General features: G+C 34.1%; 1 protein-coding gene across 1 annotated transcript; it reads left to right on the top strand.

The window, feature by feature from the left end:
* Nucleotides 1-4,338: 4,338 nt before the first annotated feature.
* Nucleotides 4,339-18,360, top strand: HELRODRAFT_161586 (hypothetical protein; the record flags this gene model as incomplete). The annotated part of the gene is made up of 7 exons (XM_009021491.1): nucleotides 4,339-4,357; nucleotides 5,068-5,154; nucleotides 6,724-7,089; nucleotides 14,419-14,507; nucleotides 17,131-17,391; nucleotides 17,675-18,215; nucleotides 18,284-18,360. The coding sequence occupies 7 exons, from the start codon at nucleotides 4,339-4,341 to the stop codon at nucleotides 18,358-18,360; spliced, it is 1,440 nt and encodes a 479-aa protein (XP_009019739.1).
* Between the last annotated feature and the right edge of the window lie 1,607 nt (nucleotides 18,361-19,967).

Below are 19,967 nucleotides of genomic sequence, written 5' to 3'. Positions count from 1 at the left end.
GATCACTTCTGTATTATTATCATCATCCTAATCATCATGTATTTTCGTTATCAACATTTATTTTGCCCTGGGTTTTTTCTGCTAAGTAGTTCTCAACGTTTTCTTTCTTTCTAATTTTTATTTTTATAAATCTCTCTCTTTTCTCTCTCTCTCTCTCTCTCTCTCTCTCTCTATTTCATACCTTCTCTCTTTTGTGTTTGCTTTTTCTCTAATCTCTGTCTTTCTTTTATTTCTCCTCACTTTTTCTTTCCATCTCATCATCTCCTGTCCGTCTTGGTAATAATTTTTTTTAATTTTATTCGGCTGGCAGGTTGGTGGATGGCTGAGTGGGTCGGTGGGAATTTTTTGATTGATTGTCCCGCTACTACATCGTCAATCGTTTGCTGGTTCGTCACGATGACGATGACGACGACGAAGATCATGGTGATAATGATGATGGTGATGGCGGTCATGATGATGGTAATGGTGATGATGATGATGATTTTGGTGATGGTGATAATGATGATGGTAGTGATAATGATGATGATTTTGGTGGTGATGGTTGGTTCGATGGAGACAATGATAAGGGTAGAAATTATAAACACTGAGATGAGGATTAAAATAATGATGATGATGATTAGATTGATTGGGCCATTTTTATGATAATGATGATGATATGATGATGATGATGAAAGCGATGAGGATGATGATGATGATGACGAGGATGGGGGTTTTGATAATGATAACGTTCTTATTCACGTCCTTTCTGACTGAATATAACTTAGGAAGATTATGACATGCAACGCCAGTGACAGGGTGATGATGATGATTATGATGATGATGACGACGACGACGATGATGATGATGACGATAATTACGATGACGTCATAATGTGGGTACCGTGCTACGTCAATCTCGCGCGTGCGTTCGATGATATCAAAGATATCGTATAATTGCTCCGCGGCGATGATTATTGCGAATTATTTTATTTTTCGATGCGATCACTAATATTATTGTTATCATTGTTGCTTATGTTATTATTATTATTATTATTATTTTATAGTTATCATTATTATGATGATGTTGTTGATGATGATGACGATGATGACGATGATGATGATGATAGCAGTGGTGCCGTGGAAACCTCATGTGCTATTGTTGCAAAAATTTATAAAAAATTTATTCATCCCCGCATCTGTCCGTCAATCCATCTAGTCATCCATCATTTTTAAAATGCAAGTATTTTATTCTTTTTTTCTCTCTCTCTCTCTCTCTCTTATTCATTTTATCTTTTTTGATCATTCATTCTCTCAATTGACTATTTATTATTTAGCCCATCTGTCTATCCCAGTTCTCACACAATGAATCAACGAAATTTTTTTCTCCATTTTTCATTTTTCCATTTTTTATTTGTTAGTTCGTTCGTTCTTTTGTTTGTTCGTTTGTTGGTGAACACGTTTTACAAAATTTATATTAAATCATTTTATGTTCTATTGTGTTTTTGTTCATTTCGTTTATTTGTTCGATCAATCAGTTATTCGTTTTTTATAAGTCATTTGTTCATTAATTCGATCACTCATTCACTCATTCATTCACCCATTCACCATTCATTCATTCACTCACTCGTTAATTAATTTGTCCAACAATAAACAAATTTTGAATACACTTATCCGTTCATCGCCAATCGGTCATAGCATAGATTCCATAATAAATTCATTTGAATCCAGCCTGGCTATGTAGCTTCTGTCATAAAGCATGAAGCAATTTCCAGATGAGAAAGATGGATGGACGGCGCGAAGGAATGCAAAATTGAGGATTAAGAAGTTGTCGCCGCCACTCTCTCACTCGCTACTGTCGCTACCACTACTGCTACCAATGTGTATTCTACCACTTAATCTACTACTACTACAGTGGCCACTACTGCTACCACAACGGCTACGTTGCTACTACTGTTGTTGTTACTGTTAGTACTGCTACTACAGCTGCCACTGAAGATCGTTCGGTTATGCGGACGTGTTTTGACTCGTTGAAACAGTTCAGTGTGGTACCTCATAAGCGTTATGACTGCAACCACTAATAAAGTTGCTGACGTTGGTGGTGGTGGTGTTGTTGATGTCGTCGTTGTTGTTGTTGTGGTTGTTGTTGCTGTGGTGGTTGTTGTTGTTGTTGTTGTGCCTGTTGTGGTTGTAGTTGTTGTAGTTGTTGTTGTTGTTGTGACTGTAGTTGTTGTGGATGTTGATGCTTTTGTAGTTGTTGTTGTCGTGTCTACTGTTTATACTTGTTCCTTAATTAGTAGTTACTGGGTTTTACAACTATTGTTAGAGGCTAACGAGCGTGGCTGTTGTTTAACTCGTTTCAGAGTGCAATGGTGAAGATTTTTGGCATTTTTTTAAGGATTTAAGAAAACTTGAAAAAATTTATCGAATAAAGAAAATATTGAAATTAATCACCAAATTTAAATATATAAAACTATATATTTAAATAAACACGTTATAATACATTTTTTAAAATCACAAAGACACACGCACACACACATACAAACAGACATATACAAACACATACAAACACTCAAACACAAGCAGACATACACAAACACATTCACACGCAAACACACATACAAACACTTAGATGCTTCTCTTGGCGGCCATAACCTAAACAGTTTGACGCTGCAGTTCATCGTCGCTGGTAATTGTCGGCTACGGGTTTCAGCGGTGGTTGAAGTCGTTTCGAGATACTTCTTTGCTATCTACATGTCTTCATACAAGATGCCGTTAAAATCTCTCTGTAATGATTACTGTGAATATAAATATAAGGAAGAAAAATGTAAGGGAGATAGATAGAGAGAGAGAGAAAGATAGAAAAAGAGAGAGAAAGAGAGTGAGAGAGAAAGAGAGATAGAGAGAAAAATACTAGGATGAACAAAAATTATACAAACAAGAATAACAAAGAGGGGAAGAGATAAAAGAAAAGTAAAAATAATAAAAATTGAAAAAAAAAGAAAAAAGAAAGAAAGAGAGAAAGAGAAAGAGAGGAAGAGAGAGAGAGAAAGAGAGAGAGAGAAAGAGAGAGAGAGAAAGAGAGAGAAAGAGAGAGAATAGAAGCTATCCTGACAATGATTGCTTGAAAGCGCGTTACGTCCGAGTTGCTTCTGACAGAGTCCTATATTCAAAATACAGTACTGAACCAACATTCCAAATGGCCATAAAAAGTTTAATAATAATAATATTATTATTATTATTATTACTATTATTATTATTATTGTTGTTCTCTCCATTTAGCGTAAAGAGAAACACACTCCAAAGATATAGTAGAGAAGTAATGCAAAGAACAGAAAACATCTGATTAAAGCTTATCTTTCAGTGTTGTTTATTTTCTCTGAGATTTCTTTGTTGTTGTTTTTTTTGTGTTCATTGCATTTTTTGTCAATAAGTTGTTGTTGTTGTAGCTGTAGAAGTAGCAGTAGTAGTAGTAGTAGTAATAGTAGTAGTAGTAGTAGTAGTAGTAGTAGTAGTAGTAGTAGTAGTAGTAGTAGTAGTAGTAGTAGTAGTAGTAGTAGTAATGGTAGTTGTAGCAGTGGTAGCAGTAGAAGTAGCAGTAGTAGTAGCAGCAGTAGCAGTAGTAGTAATAGTGATGGTAGTAACGGTAGTAGTAGCAGTAATAGTTGTGGTTGTTATTGTTACAACCAATTGTGAATACCTTTTTTAAAATGTTCTGTTGATATGTTTGTTTATGGGAACAAACAACCTGCTAATTTATATCGTTGGTGGTGGAATTTTTTGTTGTTGTTTTTTATTGTTGTGGTTATTATTTTTTTTATTGTTGTTGCTGCTGTCGGTTGCCGTGGTTACGAGTTTCAACATTATTGTTTATGTTATTTACGACGATGGTGATAATTATGATGACGACGATGACGACAACAACAAAAATGTTGATGATGATGAAGACTTGCACAATATTTTTGTAAGAGCAGATGATGACGGTACTGTTGATATTGACATTGGCAATGATAATAATGATAATGTCTGATAGTTTTAATGACGTAACCATGACGACGACGATGATGATGACGACGACGACGATGATAATTTCCTGACGTCAGTGATGACCAAGAGGACGACGACAACTGGGAGGGAAATAAGAAGCTGTTATCTCGTAGGCTAAATGCTATTTAAGCCCAGCTGCGCTATAGAGGTGATGAAGTTATTGCCAGATATGTAATGTTTGTTTATGTTTGTTGATGTCGTCTTTGTTGTTGCTGCTGTTGTTGTTGTTGTCACTGTTGTTGTTGTTGTTGCTGTTGCTGTTGTTGTTGTTATAAAAGCAAACTCTTTCGCGCTGATACGCTAACTGCCTTCCATAATGCCTCAAACTATTCATGGTTGTGCTGATAAACGGATGCCTTATGATAAAAATTTTTGTTGTTGTTGATGACGACGACGATGGCGATGATGATTGTTATAACAACAATGACGATGATGATAATGATGATGATGACGATACTACTGATAATGATGACGACGATGATGACTGTACAAAGTACTATGCAGGCATTGCGACAAAGATTTTTTCAAAGTCATATTTCCCCATAAGCTCTTTACATTTCATAAATTATTTCATAGCTATCACTTAGCAGACATACACAAGTAAAAATAATTTTGCAACAAAAATTTTTTTGCCTCGTTACAAAAAAAATAAAGATGTAATAAAAAGTTTGTGTATGGTGAAATTAACAAAAAAGTCATATAACATCAAAATTGGCTTCTTAAAACACAAACATGGACAGAAATCATGTGGACTGCATTTTTTTCAAATAATTTTTTCATTTTTATCTCAAAATCTAAAAAACTATTTCATTATTATTTTAATACTTCCAATATTTTCAAATTAATTAAATTATTAAGTTTAATAACAAACAAAAATACAAATAACCAAAGACCGAGACCAAAATTATTAATTTCAAATACACTTAATATGTCGCCATGGGGAAACGGAAATAAAAAAAAAGATACTAAATAAATAAACAAAAAAAAACAAAATTCACATCCGCGGACCATTTTGACGCATGCGTGACATCACCTACTACGTCAGAAGACCACGTGATCAATCGCGTGACGTCACCTTCGAGTCGTGCGTATGTTCATGTTGTTTATGGGGCCATGGGTAGGGAAGGAAAAGGTTGTTTATAAGCTTCGTGGTATGTGTTAGTGACGTTAGCAGGTTTCATTATAGCAGCATTCAAGCCGATTGCGCGTGTGCCTTCAGACGTTAAGCATTTTTGGTTTTTTTTTAGTATTTTATTGTTTGGTTGAATGAAGCTAGTTAGTGTTGTGGTCGCAAACTGAAAATGAATGGTTGATTGATTGACTGACTGACTGATTGATTGATTGATTGATTGATTGATTGATTGATTGATTGATTGATTGATTGATTGATTGATTGATTGATTGATTGATTGATTGATTGATTGATTGATTGATTGATTGATTGATTGATTGATTGATTGATTGATTGATTGATTGATTGATTGATTGATTGATTGATTGATTGATTGATTGATTGATGGTTTGATTGATGGTTTGATTGATGGTTTGATTGATGGTTTGATTGATTGATCAGTAAATCAACGTAGATGAAATCAGGCCGTCATCAGTATGGCGGCAGTACTGACACAAATGAAATTTGATGTGTGTGTGTGTGATTGTGTGTGTGTGTTTGTAATGGAAACCTCGGTCTTATTACTAAGCAACGTGTTGATCAACTTGTACAATCTAATGTACATTCATAATTTTGTGTACATCTTTTGTACGCTATTAAAAAACCGCAAGATGACCCGTTTAAAACAAACATACATTTAGACAGTCAGGTAAACAGATAGACAGATAAACGAAGAGACAAACAGGATGAATAAATAAGCAAACAAAGAAAGATACAGGCAATCAGATGGATTGATAAATGAGGAGACAGAGGAATACAAGAGCAGACTGACAGATGGGCCGACAATTAAACTGATGAGTAGACAGACAGACAGACAGACAGACAGACATACGCAAAAGATGAAAAGATGGAGAAATGTTTTTCTGATATGAAATTGATTTAGTGGGGAGGAAATATTATTCCGTATAAAGTAAATATTAACGTTGTCCTATCCGTGGCTCTGATGCCGTTAACGCTGCTAATGCTCATGTTGTTGGTGTTGTTATTATTATTGTTGTTGTTATTGTTGTTGTCGCTGATTCGTTGTCAGTTTCAGTGTTGTTGTTAAGGTTGTTGCGGGTGTTATTCCCAGTATTGTTGCTAACGTTGTTGTTGTTGTTGTTAAGGATGATGCTGACGATGATGTTGTTGTTGTTGGTGATAATGATGAAGATAACGATGTTGTTGTTGATGATGATGATGATGAGTATGACGATGATGAATTTTGTAGTGATGATGATGACAACGAGGATGATGACAATTTTCAATTATTGGTAATAATGTTACAATATATAATGATAATAAATACAGTTGAAATCGTCCTACGTCCAACTCTCACAACTCACATGCATTCAACTTAACTGACATCCAAACTTTCGTTTCTGAAACTGCAATCGTTATTATTTCTTAATTAAGCAACGACAAAAAAACCAAAGCAACACTACACAAAAACGACCAACAAAACAACCAACCAACAAAACAACAAACAGACAACAAAACAACAAACAAACAAGCAAACAACAAACAACTAACAAAATAACCATTCAACAGAAAACACCCCCTCCCCAATCACATTCCCTGGATCCGGATTCATCACATGGAACCTCAAACAGACAGGCAACTTTTTTCTATCCAACGTCGAAATCATTTCTATGTACGTCAAAACCCCCTCTGCTGCTACTTCGACTACTACTACAAGTGGTACAAGTGGTAGCCACATTAGGAACCGTAACAATAGTAAAAATAGTAATAGCGATTATAGTTTTGATAAAAATACTATTAGTAATAGTAGTAGTAGTAGTAGTAGTAGTAGTAGTAGTAGTAGTAGCAACAGCAAAAGTGGTAGTAGTAGCAGCAGCAGAAAGTCTGAAGATAATTACAATGGAGACAACAGGAAACAGATTTTATACTCAGCAAGTAAGTTATTATTATTATAATAATAATAATTATTAATATTATTACTATAATGGTTTTATATTGATAATAAGAAATTGTAAATACAAAACCAGAATTGTTGGAAAATAAATTTGAAAATAAAATATTAGTTAGACACGTTCGTTAAATCAAAAAATTTTATCCCGAAAAAAGAATAAGGAAACGAGTTTACGTTATGCCCACGCAGGCCTTTACATGTTAAAGAATTTATTTTATGTAGAAAAAACATTTCCTTCCTAAACTTTAAAAGTTAGTTTCGGTCGGAAGCAGACCTAAAAATATTTTGTCTTTCCATTCTTTTTGTGGATTAGTGTGTGTGTGTGTGGTGTGTGTGAATGTGTGTGTGTGTGTGTGTGTCTATAAATCACACAGAAATCATCATTAAAGTGATAAAAAGATAAAGATAATAAATGTGCGGTATGAAAAAACATGATGACAATGATGATGTCAATTAAGAGGCTGTTTAATGGTGACGTCAACAGATACGTCATCCATTTTCTATGTTTTAATCTGTCTCTTTAATTACATTTTCTAAGAAGTTATTTTTCGTGCATCGCGTCAGGTTACGTTATGAAGGTGCGATATACTATCTAATAAACATTTATTTGAAATAGTATCTGATACAATCATTTTATTATTAAATTTTTTTTTTCTAAAAACTTTTGATAAAAGTTTTTTTACTAAAAAAATTGACCTGTTAAAAACTGAATTTCAATCTCGCCATTAATCAAAACTTTGATTTTTTTCAATTTTGAACACAAAACAGAAATTAAATGAAAAAAAAAACAAAAAAAACAAAAGAGAAAAACAAAGCATCTTCTGTTTATTTTTCTTTTCAAAGATGATTTTCCCAGATTTTTTGAGGTTTTTCCAGCATCCCATGCGGTTCAGACTGTCAGAAGATGGTCGTGGGAGATGAGCCTTCCGCATTCGATATTATTCATTCTTTGCTTCTCTATGATCTTTTATTTCGTTTTTTTATTAGGTTTTTATTGTTTTATCAACTTTTTTTTGTTTTGTTTTTATCTCTCTTTCTCTCTTTTTCTTTCTTTTTCATTTTTTACTATATTTTTGTTTTGTTATGTCGGTTATGTTTTTGTTGTTGAATATTTTATAGTCTTTCATTGCATATTTTGCGATAATATTTTTTATTACCTCTTTTATTGATCCACATGTAAAAAAATTTTTTAAGCAAAGTATAGATTTTTACTGCTGAAAGATGAGAAGATTATTAGTGGCTACGTGTTGCAACCAAACCTAAAACTGCCATTAAAGCGATATTATTTCAACAATATTAAAATATTAAAACAATATTATCATTAAATCACAACTTACAAACTATACTTCGGATACTTATAATACTATACTTGTAACTTCAATGTTTCTCTCTCTACATAACTACAAATACAACAAAAGTTGGTGCTTTTGTAGTTCATTACAAGTGTCACTTTGTGTTTCATAAATAATCAACTATAAAATGAAAGCACTGATACCATCCTACAAGTTCACCAAAAAGTGCAAACGTTTACGAGTTATTCGGATTTATTTTCGATTAGTATTCAAGAGATTAAGTTGAAAGACTGACAACTGAGATACAAATAGACATTTGTAAGTATTATTAATTGTCACAAACAGCACAATTTCACAATAACATTCAAGTTATTAATAATTTTATACTAAGATTATTTTAAATTTTTAAAATTGAATTTTCAACAATCCTTTGGTGATTTTCTGGAGAAATTTTTTTTTTACGCTCAATAAATTTAAATGTTCTCAAAGCATTAGACAAGGAAAACAAAAAAGTTAGCGCCGCATAAATTCGTGACGTCAGTGTGCGTTAGATTAATCACCGGTTTTTCTGAACTTTCACCCTCCATTAAAGCGGGAGAGATCATGAAAGATTGAAATCTCCAATCGGAGGGAAGGAATCGTTCGAAGGACGATAAGTTAGGCTGACTTGAACAATTAGTTGAGGAAATTTAAACGCGCAAACATAATATACACACGCACGCACGCACACACCACACACGCACACACACGCACGCACGCACGCACACACGCACGCACACGCGCTCACACTAATAAACAATCGCGCGCCTGCCAGTACAACGTTCATTAAAATGATGAAATTTTAATAATTTCTTTGAAAGCATCTCTCTTTATCGCCCATACGCACGAACATCTGCTGTGTCTATGCCCAGCTTGCTAACATTTCTATGGTCAGATAGTGTTGCTGAGATTGATACAAAATTGTTCCTACTGGTTTCTGGTGGTGCTGTTGTTTTTGTTGTTGTTGTAGCACGTGTTGTCGGGCTGTGTTGTTAGATGCTGGCCTCGTTGAATGTTGGTTCGTCTCTTCCAATTTGTGTTGGTCGTGTTGTTGCATGCATGTTTCGAAATGTAAGCAGTTGGCAGGTTTGCCTACTTTTCCATTGATATCAACAAGATCGTTTGATTGGTTTTTGCTGGTTATCATCCATTCAGATGCATTGTGGATCAGCCAAACTCTACATGCACCTACATACGCCCGATACAATCATCCTCTACGTTAAACTACGCCATACATTCTCTCCTTCTTCTACTGAGCACAGTTACAGTAACATTTCTACTCGAGATTTTACACCACAAAGTTTTTTATTTCGACATAATTTATAAAATTTTTTTAAAAGCAATGAAACATACAAACACCTCAAAACAAAGATATGCATACATTAAAACGTTAACCAGCAAATACCATACAATAAGCAAGGAGAATTTATATATATTTATATTTATACGCACGTACGAGAAAGATGCGTGTACGTATATGCATTTCAAGGACAAATTGTACACGTAAGATAGTACAGTACGGGCGGGTGGATTTGCTTATAAAGCAGCGGTTGATGTTGTTTTAAATTCATTTAATATGTCAACGCTCTTCCATAAGAATAATGTGATTACGTATATATGAAATGGATGTATGTGCGTGTGATTGTGCGTGTATGTGTGTGTTTGTGTATGTATGTACGTATGTGTGCGTGTGTGTGTGTATTTATGTATGCATGTTTGTTTTTGTATATGTATATGTTTGTCTGTGTATATTTGACCGTGTTGTCCTGTTAATCATTTATCGACTACATGTGTTGTGTGTGTGTGTGTTTGTGTGTGTGCGTGTGTGTGTGTGTTTGTGTATGTGTGTGTAGGTGTGGTGATGAATAGGGCTGGTTGTATTTATCGGACGCGTGTGTACGTATGTTGTTCGTGACTGCTGCCTGTGTTGAAATGTTTTAATGCTGTTCATTAAAATTAATGCAAGTGCACATTTTTAAGACAACATTAACAACAACAACATTAACAACAACAACATTAACAACAACAACATTAACAACAACAACATAAACAACATAAACAATATCAACAACATCATCAACAAAAACAACAAAAAAAAACAACAACTAAAACATCATCATTAACAACGACAACACAACAGCATATCAACAACATTAACAACAACATCAACAACAACATTAGCAACATAAACAACATCATCAACAACATCAGCAACATAAACAACATCATCAACAACAATATCAACAACATCATCAACAACAACAAAAAAACATCAACTAAAACATCATCATTAACATCGACAACACAACAGCATATCAACAACAACATCAACAACAACAGCATCAAAGACAGCAACAACAACAACAACACCAACTCGATGACAAAACATCAGCGGTCATTATTATAACTCATCTACGGAGCCAGAGTAGTTACACGCAATATCAAACGACCACAACTCCTTTTTATTATGACGTCACAATCATCAAAAACATTGTTGTAACACGTCAACACGTTAACAAATGCTACATTAAAAATATATCCAATAACAGAATGAACACAACAACAAAAATCATCATTATCAGCACAATCATCGTCATTATCTACATCATTATCATCATCATCATATCATCATTTTCTTCTTCTTTTTCTTCTTTTTCAACATCATCATAATCATCTTTTCCTTTATCATCTTCTTTTTCTTCACCATTGTCATCGTAATCATAATCATCATCATTATCATCGCCATCATTATCAACATATTCATTATTTTTTTTCCATCATCATCATCGTTACAATCATCATCATGATGTGCACGGACTCCTAATCATCATTTTTTTCATAACCAAAAACTTTCCCCAAAAATTTTTCTGTAATCATCATAAACATCAATGCTTCCCTGTCATCCTTCTCTTCCTCATCATCATCATCATCTTCCTTCTCATCATCATCATAACCATCATCTCCATTATCACCACCATCACCATCATCATAACCATCATCATCATCTTCATAACTATCATCATCATCACCGCCACCACCATCATCATCATCATCACCACCATCATTATCACCGTCATCATCATCATCATCATCATCATCTTCCTTCTCATCATCATCATAACCATCATCTCCATTATCACCACCATCACCATCATCACCATTTCCATCGTCATCGAAATTTCGCAAATCTCTTTGACGAAGTTCTTCCATTTAAAGATGTTACTGCATTTATTTATAATTATTATCACTTATAAAATCGAGAAACCAAAACAAACTAGTTATCATATAATTATAATTATTATTATATTATATTATTATATATTATTATTATTATTATTATTTAGATAAAAGAATAATAATAATAATAACAATAATAATAATAATAGCAATATTAACAATAATAATAATTCATTCAATTCAATGATCCTCTCAAGGTATCCCTTAAGGGACCGTTGAGGCCGATGGTATTCTTCTATCTCTCCAAAATCCTTTTCCTTCCCTCGCCATCTTCATTGAGCCCAATGTTCCAACCCCCGTCCATTCCGTGATATCATCCATCCACTTCCTCACAGGTCTTCCCACTTTTTTCTTCCAGTCCCTCTTTCTCATCAGTACTTTTTTGATCAGTCTGTCGTCTGTCATTTTGCAGATGTGCCCAAAGATACCCAGCTTTCTTTCCTTGACACTTTCATACACAGTTTTTTGTCTTCCAAGTTGTATTCTTATGGCATCGTTTCTTATCTTTTGTCTCCAACTGATTCCCAGCAACTTTCTATAACAATGCATCCAGTTTGTCTTTGTCTCTTTTCTTCAACGTCCAAGCCTCACATGCATACATCAATGTAAAAAACACACACGCTTCTACGATCTTTAATTTTGTTTTTGTAGATACATTACCGTTTTTCGATATTACTTTCAAAGATGCAAACATTCCTCTCGCGATTTCTATTCTTCTATCAATTTCTTTCGAACAATTATTGTCATCAGTTATGAGGCTGCCCAGATATATAAATTGGTTCACTTGTTCGAGCTTTTCTGCTCCTATCTGGAATTCATCATTAATAATAATAATAATAATAATAATAATAATAATAATAATTCTATGATCACGCATTCGATGACGTCATCTGATGATTGATAAACAAAAACAGTGCAGTTATGCACGTGGACATAGGTAACAAGAGTGGATAGGGATAATTTTTTGTATCCTAAGGAAAGATGGCAGATAATTCGATGAATTTTTTTATTTTGATTGCGATATCACAGCGCTAAATTTGTGTTTCGAATTTTAAGTTTAGCAGTTTCAGTTAGCAGAAAAATGTTTTTCAACATCATTGGTGGTTGTTTGTTGGGATGAGTGCGTGCGCTGGTTATCAGGAGCTCTCATGACGGAGAAAGTTGTGGCGTTCGTTTTGTTTCGCCAACTGATATGCTGATATATGATACGATATGATATGATACGATATGACATGATATGATACGAAGTTGGTTTCAAGTGCAAACTAAATTTCAATTGTGGCGTGTTAGAACGAGTGGTGCATGAGTGCAAATGTCCGTGTTGAGTGTGCTGTTTGAATGTTCAAACGATAGCGCCAGATAGAACTTGATAACCTTCAAAATGTGATTTTGAAGGTTATAGGTTTTGATAGCGCCAGATAGAACTTGATAACCTTCAAAATGTGATTTGATTGATTGACTGATTGATTGATTGACTGAAGTTATTTTCATCTTGAATGGCATTGAACCGTTAATCGATTGCAAGGTTATTTAAACTGACACCCAACTGAATGGGTTTCTATGGACAGACGGATGAGGAAAAGAACTGCACAAAAAAAGTAATAGCAATGAAAGATTAGATGGAAAGATGGCTCCATCACAGTGAAATGTTCCATGTCACAATAATGATGCCTCCGATAGGAATATTTCTCCTTCTGTTTTAAATGCAACTCAAAAAAAACCATTGTACGTTATTCGTAGAAACGTGTTCGTGGTTTTACTTCGTTTACACACGTGCCTGCTTAGTGAACGCTTGAAGCCAGGAACATCATTTGTCTGTCAACATTTAAAATTAAAAATTTTCAAGTCGGAGAATTCTCACATGTTTGCCGAACAAACACTCGCTACTTACGTCTCTGCACGTGTTTATTCAATTTTCAACCAGTCACCATTAGCAAAAAGACTATGCACCATGCACCATGCACAATGCACAGCAATGAAAAAAGATGCAAAGCACATGAATGGCCACCTACTTGAACGCTCCATGCCTAAGAAACAATTAGAAATATAAAATATAAGAAGGTTATCAAATGTATTAAAGGACAGAAAAAAACTCCAACTGGTGGTTAGAGACTAAAAAATTCGAAAACATTTGTGAACATTTGCAAACCATTGTGAACTTTCACAGAAAGTTCAATTTATTGGATGTCATTGAAGTAATGCACAACGAAATAAAAGACATACATGCATAACAGTGTGTGAGTTGTGTGTGTGTTGTGTATGTGTTGTGTGTGAGTGTGTGTTGTGCGTGTTGTGTGTGTGTGTGTTGTGTTGTGTGTGAGTGTGTTTTCTTTCTTAAATAACTGATAACTAAATAATAGAATACATTTAAAAATTTAAGAGCCGAAAATGTTAAAAAACATGCATGTGTGAACGATTTACTTAATTAAATAAATTACGTCATTATTATTTTTCCTTTCAAATTTATTTCCAGTAAATTAAATTAAATGAATAAATGAACGCATAATACATTAGGCAATTATTTCATTTATTTATTTATTCATTCATTCATTCCAGCCTCGTCAGAGACGGACTTCACAATTGAATTAACCGGGCATTCGTTGGAAGTATCAATGGCCATCAAGCAATCATCATCATCATCATCATCTTCATCTTCATCATCATCATCATCTCCTTCTTCTTCATCATCCTCATCCTCATCGTCGTCATCATCATCTTCATCACCACCATCACCATCATCATCAGCTACATTAAAATTGCAAGTTTCATACAGAGAAGTTTATCTGAGTGATGGTGGCTGGCATGGAGTGGTGGTCGAAAGAAGGGTGAGGGAGGTGAGTCCATTATTGGATGGATGGACGGACGGATGGATAGATGAATGGATGGATGGATGGATGGATGGATAGAAAAACTGATCGACAAATGAATGAAAGATGGACAGATAGGTAGAAAAATGGTCGGCCAGATAGATAAATGGATGATTGGATGAATGAATGAATGAATGAATGAATGAATGAATGAATGAATGAATGAATGAATGAATGAATGAATGAATGAATGAATGAATGAATGAATGAATGAATGAATGAATGAATGAATGAATGAATGAATGAATGAATGAATGAATGAATGAATGAATGAATGAATGAATGAATGAATGAATGAATGAATGAATGAATGAATGAATGAATGAATGAATGAATGAATGAATGAATGAATGAATGAATGAATGAGTGAATGAATGAATGAATGAATGAATGAATGAATGAATGAATGAATGAATGAATGAATCGATTCATAAAAAATAGATAGATAGATGAGTGGAAAATAGTTGATGAAAAAGAAATGAAGTTTTTTTTATTCTATGATGATCAACTTCAATTGTGCCCAGCGAAGCAGAAAATTAAAAGTAAATAAATAAAAAAGTTTAAAATATGAATTTCTGGCTGGGAAGGAACTTCAAATTTTTCATACCTAAGTATAACAGATTGAAAAATGTTAAAGACAAATAGCTAAACACAAATAGCTAAAATAAATACATTATATAATAATAATAATCTACATTGAAGTTGTTATTTGTAATCCACTCATCAACTTGCCATATTTGCCACTCATTGCCACAGACCGTTCAAATAATGGTAACAAAGACCTCATTACAATAGAGTCAATGTATTTATACGCTTCAACATAATGTAACCAAAAACTTATTGTTGTAACTGAATACTTAATGTAGCAACTAACTATCTTAATGTAACGAAATGGCATCAATAGCACTTTGCATTGCATAAAAAACTATCGGGCATTTTCATTGGTCCGTATGCTACTTAGTGGAATAAATTTGATAACTGTTTTCTCAGACGAATAGAAAATGTTGAACGGATGAAGTTGAAGACAGAAAACAAACACACGCACGACACATGTAAAAACACACAAACATATGTTCACAAACACACAAAGATACATTAAAAAACACAAACACGCACTCAGAAACACACAAACAAACACACAAACAAACACACACACAAACACACACTCAGATAGACCATTTTCCACTATACAAACACGCACATGTAGAGGCGTACACACGATCTTCAATGAAACGGAACGCAACATGATGAAAATGGATGGAAAGATAGAGACGAGCGAGTGAGGAAAGAGGAGGAAAGAGTGTTAAGAATAAATGAAGCAGAGAGAGAGAGAGAGAGAAAGAGAGAGAAAGAGAGAGGGAGAGAGAGAGAAAATAAAGAAAAAGACAGAGGGAAGGAGAGACCGAGTGAATGATAATAAACAAAGCAGAGAATAAGAGAATGATTCATTCAGAAGAGAGCGTTGGCGGACATTTTTATTTTTAATCAGGTGCTTCTCTTCAATTATTCAAATGTTCGTTAGCTCAGCCCAGACAATGTTCAAGACAGTTGGCTGGTATGTTTATGGGTCGGCCAAATCGTTTGTTGCTTTGCTAAATGATCGCTTGATCAGTTAGTTTACTCTCTTGTTTGGAGGTTTTTTTACATTGGTCAGTTTATTGGTCAGTTTGTTACTTAGTTGGTTTTTTTTATGTAAAATGTTGTGTGCAATTTGCATGACCATGATAGACCCTTTCATGCCCACGTAATTAACTTAAATTTTTGAGTATATTTTTATAGATTTTTTAAATAAATTTTTTTATGATTATCTTATTTTATGGAAACGTGCACTTTTTGTAATACTATGTGTCGATACAATTGAATGGGTGTGCTCAAATGCTTGCCTGCCTATTTTGTAATAATGTTTGTTTGAATTCATTAACATAATTTTCAATTTAGTTTCACTTTAATAATTTTTAATTCAATTAATTTTAATTAAAATATTTCACAAGCTCGTCAGTGGAAAGGGAATCTGTGATGTGAGTCATTTCTCTTACCATTAAATTTTCGAATTATTTCCACCAATTAAATTATGCAATTTGTATTGAATGGATGGTAAAACACGCTTTATAAAATCTATAACTTGCTTCTTATAGAACGAAATATAACTGAACACATTTAAATTTTTTTAAATACCCATCTTTGACAATTCTTTGGTCCGTATGTCCGTTTTGTATTGCTGGCATGTTAATGAAACCAACAGAAAAAACATTAGGCAATAATATCGGTAAAATTGTCATTAACATTAATAATGTAATAATAAATAACTGTAACATCAGAGGCATAATCACATCAGAGAGTCGTCAGATTACATTAACATTCGCAAAACTAATCATAATTCGATTAGCTAATGTCCTATGGTATTCAATGTATCTCGAACACGCGTACGCTTTTTCTATCTCTCTCTCTCTCTCTCTCTCTCTCTCTGTTTAGGATAGAATCCTGCTTGCAATTGAATACACACGAACACGCAACACACACACGCACACACGCACGCACACACACGCGCGCACACACGCGCGCACACACGCACACGCACACTGACCACCAGGTGAACGTGGAGATCGATGGACTGGTCAAGAAAAGTGGCACCATCGTTGTTAGTGAACTGTTGGGTTTTTCCAGTGATGTCATTACAGTCGGGGGAATTCCCAAAAAACGCCTCCAAAAAGCTGTTCGCCGTGATGATGACGATGATGAAGATGATGACGATGATGAAGATGATGAAGATGAACGTTACAAGAAAAAGAGTGGAGGTGGTTATGAGGGCTATTTAAAGGACTTCAAATTCTTCCGTGGTTGCCTCAAACAAGTGAGCGGATAGATTAAATTTTGTTAGTCTCTCATTTTGATGCTGCAATGATTTGAGGGCACTCCTCTTGCTGGATTGATGTCTTGTGGGTGATAAAACTGTTATATCTGTCATATACTTTAGCTTATTTTACGTTATTTCTCCTATAAAATTTACCATGATCGCTTGAATTAAACTTAGCCCATGTAGAATAGTAATGAAACCAGAATTATTTTAACTTTTTGTTTCAATTCATCATCCGTTGATTGACTAGTATTTGTTGTAAATCACGTCACTTGTGCAGATAACATTAAAATTTGATAACATTCACATCGATGTTTTCAACCAACTACAATTGAACTCTCACACGTACAACAAGGATGTCTCCATCAGTCGTAACATCTACAACCGCCATGTAAGCAACAACAACAACGACAACGACAACAACATCATTAACAACGACAAATCGTTCAATAATAGATCTCCCAGCATATCAAGCCAGAGACATAAAAGTCTCCTGAAATATTCATTCCATCCCATTGGCCAAGTAACGTTAAACAGATGCGACCTAGCGAATAATAAAATCCCACAATTCAGATTCAATCGCCGGAGTAACAATGGCCTCTTAAATTTTTTTCCATTGAAGCATTCGCCAGGTGGTTCATTATCGTCAAGTTTTTTTTTCGAAACGGCGAGCAGGCACGCACTCCTGGCCGTGATAAACTTCAAAAGTGTTTGCTCTGGTACAGAAGATGATGATGATGATAATGGTGATAATGATGATGATAATGATGATAATGATGACGAAGATGGCGGGGAATTTATGGCATTAGAGTTAGTCGATGGTTAGTTTCACTTTCCATTCTTCTCTGCTTATGCTTAGTTTGTTGATATCTTTCATCATTTGATCAAGATGAACAGTTATTCGTTGTTTGCGTTGGGATCATTGTGAACATGGATGAAGTTTTCAAAGCAGAAACTAAAGCATGATTTAAACTAATTTATCTTTTAAATTCTTTGAAAATCATTTCTGGACTGTTTACTTGAGGCCTACAAAACATCAAAATAAGTGAAAATAACTTAAAAAATTAAATTAACTTAAACTAAAAAATAAGCAAAAAAACCAATTTTAAAATTAACATCGATTGTTAATTAAATAACTGAATTAATTAGAACGAAACTTTAGCAACTAAACCTAACGTAGCGGAACCGGCTGTAAAAACAATTACTGAAAAAATAAACGTAGAAGAACATTATTTATAAAAAGGAATGTTTCAGACAGCTTGCCTTGGAAAATAAATATCTTAGCATAAAAAACTAATAGGGCGAAAAGGTTTTGAGAAACTTAACAACGTCACGAACAACAACACAAAACCAAAAACAAAACAACATAAAGAGCACTCACCCTCCAATCTAACAACAACAACAACAACAGCTCAAATTGTGTAACACACACAGGCAACAATAAAATACATTAATAAGAATATATGATAGTGATGATGCTGATGATGATTAAGATGACGATGATTAAGATGATTAAGATTAAGATGATGATTAAGATGATGAAGAGAGTAAATATGGTGATAGTGACAGCCACGATAATGACGATGATGATGATGAAAATGATGATGATGATGATGAGAGTAATGGGGATGATGAAGAAGATGATGATGACGATGACGCAAACGAAGCAAAATGACAAAGTCTCTAATGAAGCGTGTCTCATAAAAGCGCATTTCATTAAATTAAATAGGCCCACAAGTTATCTACGATCCAGTTTTCATCGTCATCCTCGTCATCACCCTCTTTACAGCTATAACTTTTTTTGTAATCATTACCCTTACCACTAGCATTGTTATCATCATCATCGTTTACACCAGCATCATTACTATCAATAAAGAAATCAATCAACCAACTAATCTATCATTACACCATCCAACCAACCATCCAACCAATCATTCAACTGACCAACCAACCAGCCAACCAACCAGCTAACCAACCAACCAACCAAAAAACTAGCCAACCAACCAATCAACCAACCGAGCAAGTATAAAATAAGATGGTCCCACAAAAACATTATACCGTCATCAATCACTGTTAGCTTTTCGATTCATTAACGCATGCACACTGTGCACTGAAAATATACACGCATACATAAGCACAAATATAAACATACAAACAAACAAACATACAAACAAACAGCCATACGAACGAACAAACAAACATACAAACAGCCATACAAACAAACCAACAAATACAAACATACCTTCATGCATACATGCATACCAGTACAATATACATACACACATATATACAATACAATACATACATACAATGTAGAGGCATCTGACTAATCACTGTATCCATACATACAAATATAATCCTATCGGCTTATTTTGCACGATTATTTTGACGGATTGAAATTAGGCAATTATATTAGAAAGTGACCTGAGCGCAAAATATAATGACGTAATAATAAAGTGAATAGTAATAATAATAATAATAGCAACAAGTTGTTGTAGTTTTTATTGTTGTTGTAGCTGTTGCTGTTGTTGTTGTTTGTTGTTGTTGTTTGTTGCTGTTGCTGCTGTTGTTGT

The sequence above is a fragment of the Helobdella robusta genome, assembly GCF_000326865.2.
Source record: "Helobdella robusta unplaced genomic scaffold HELROscaffold_3, whole genome shotgun sequence".
Classification (NCBI taxonomy): domain Eukaryota; kingdom Metazoa; phylum Annelida; class Clitellata; order Rhynchobdellida; family Glossiphoniidae; genus Helobdella; species Helobdella robusta.
This window is presented reverse-complemented; position numbering and strand designations above follow the sequence as displayed.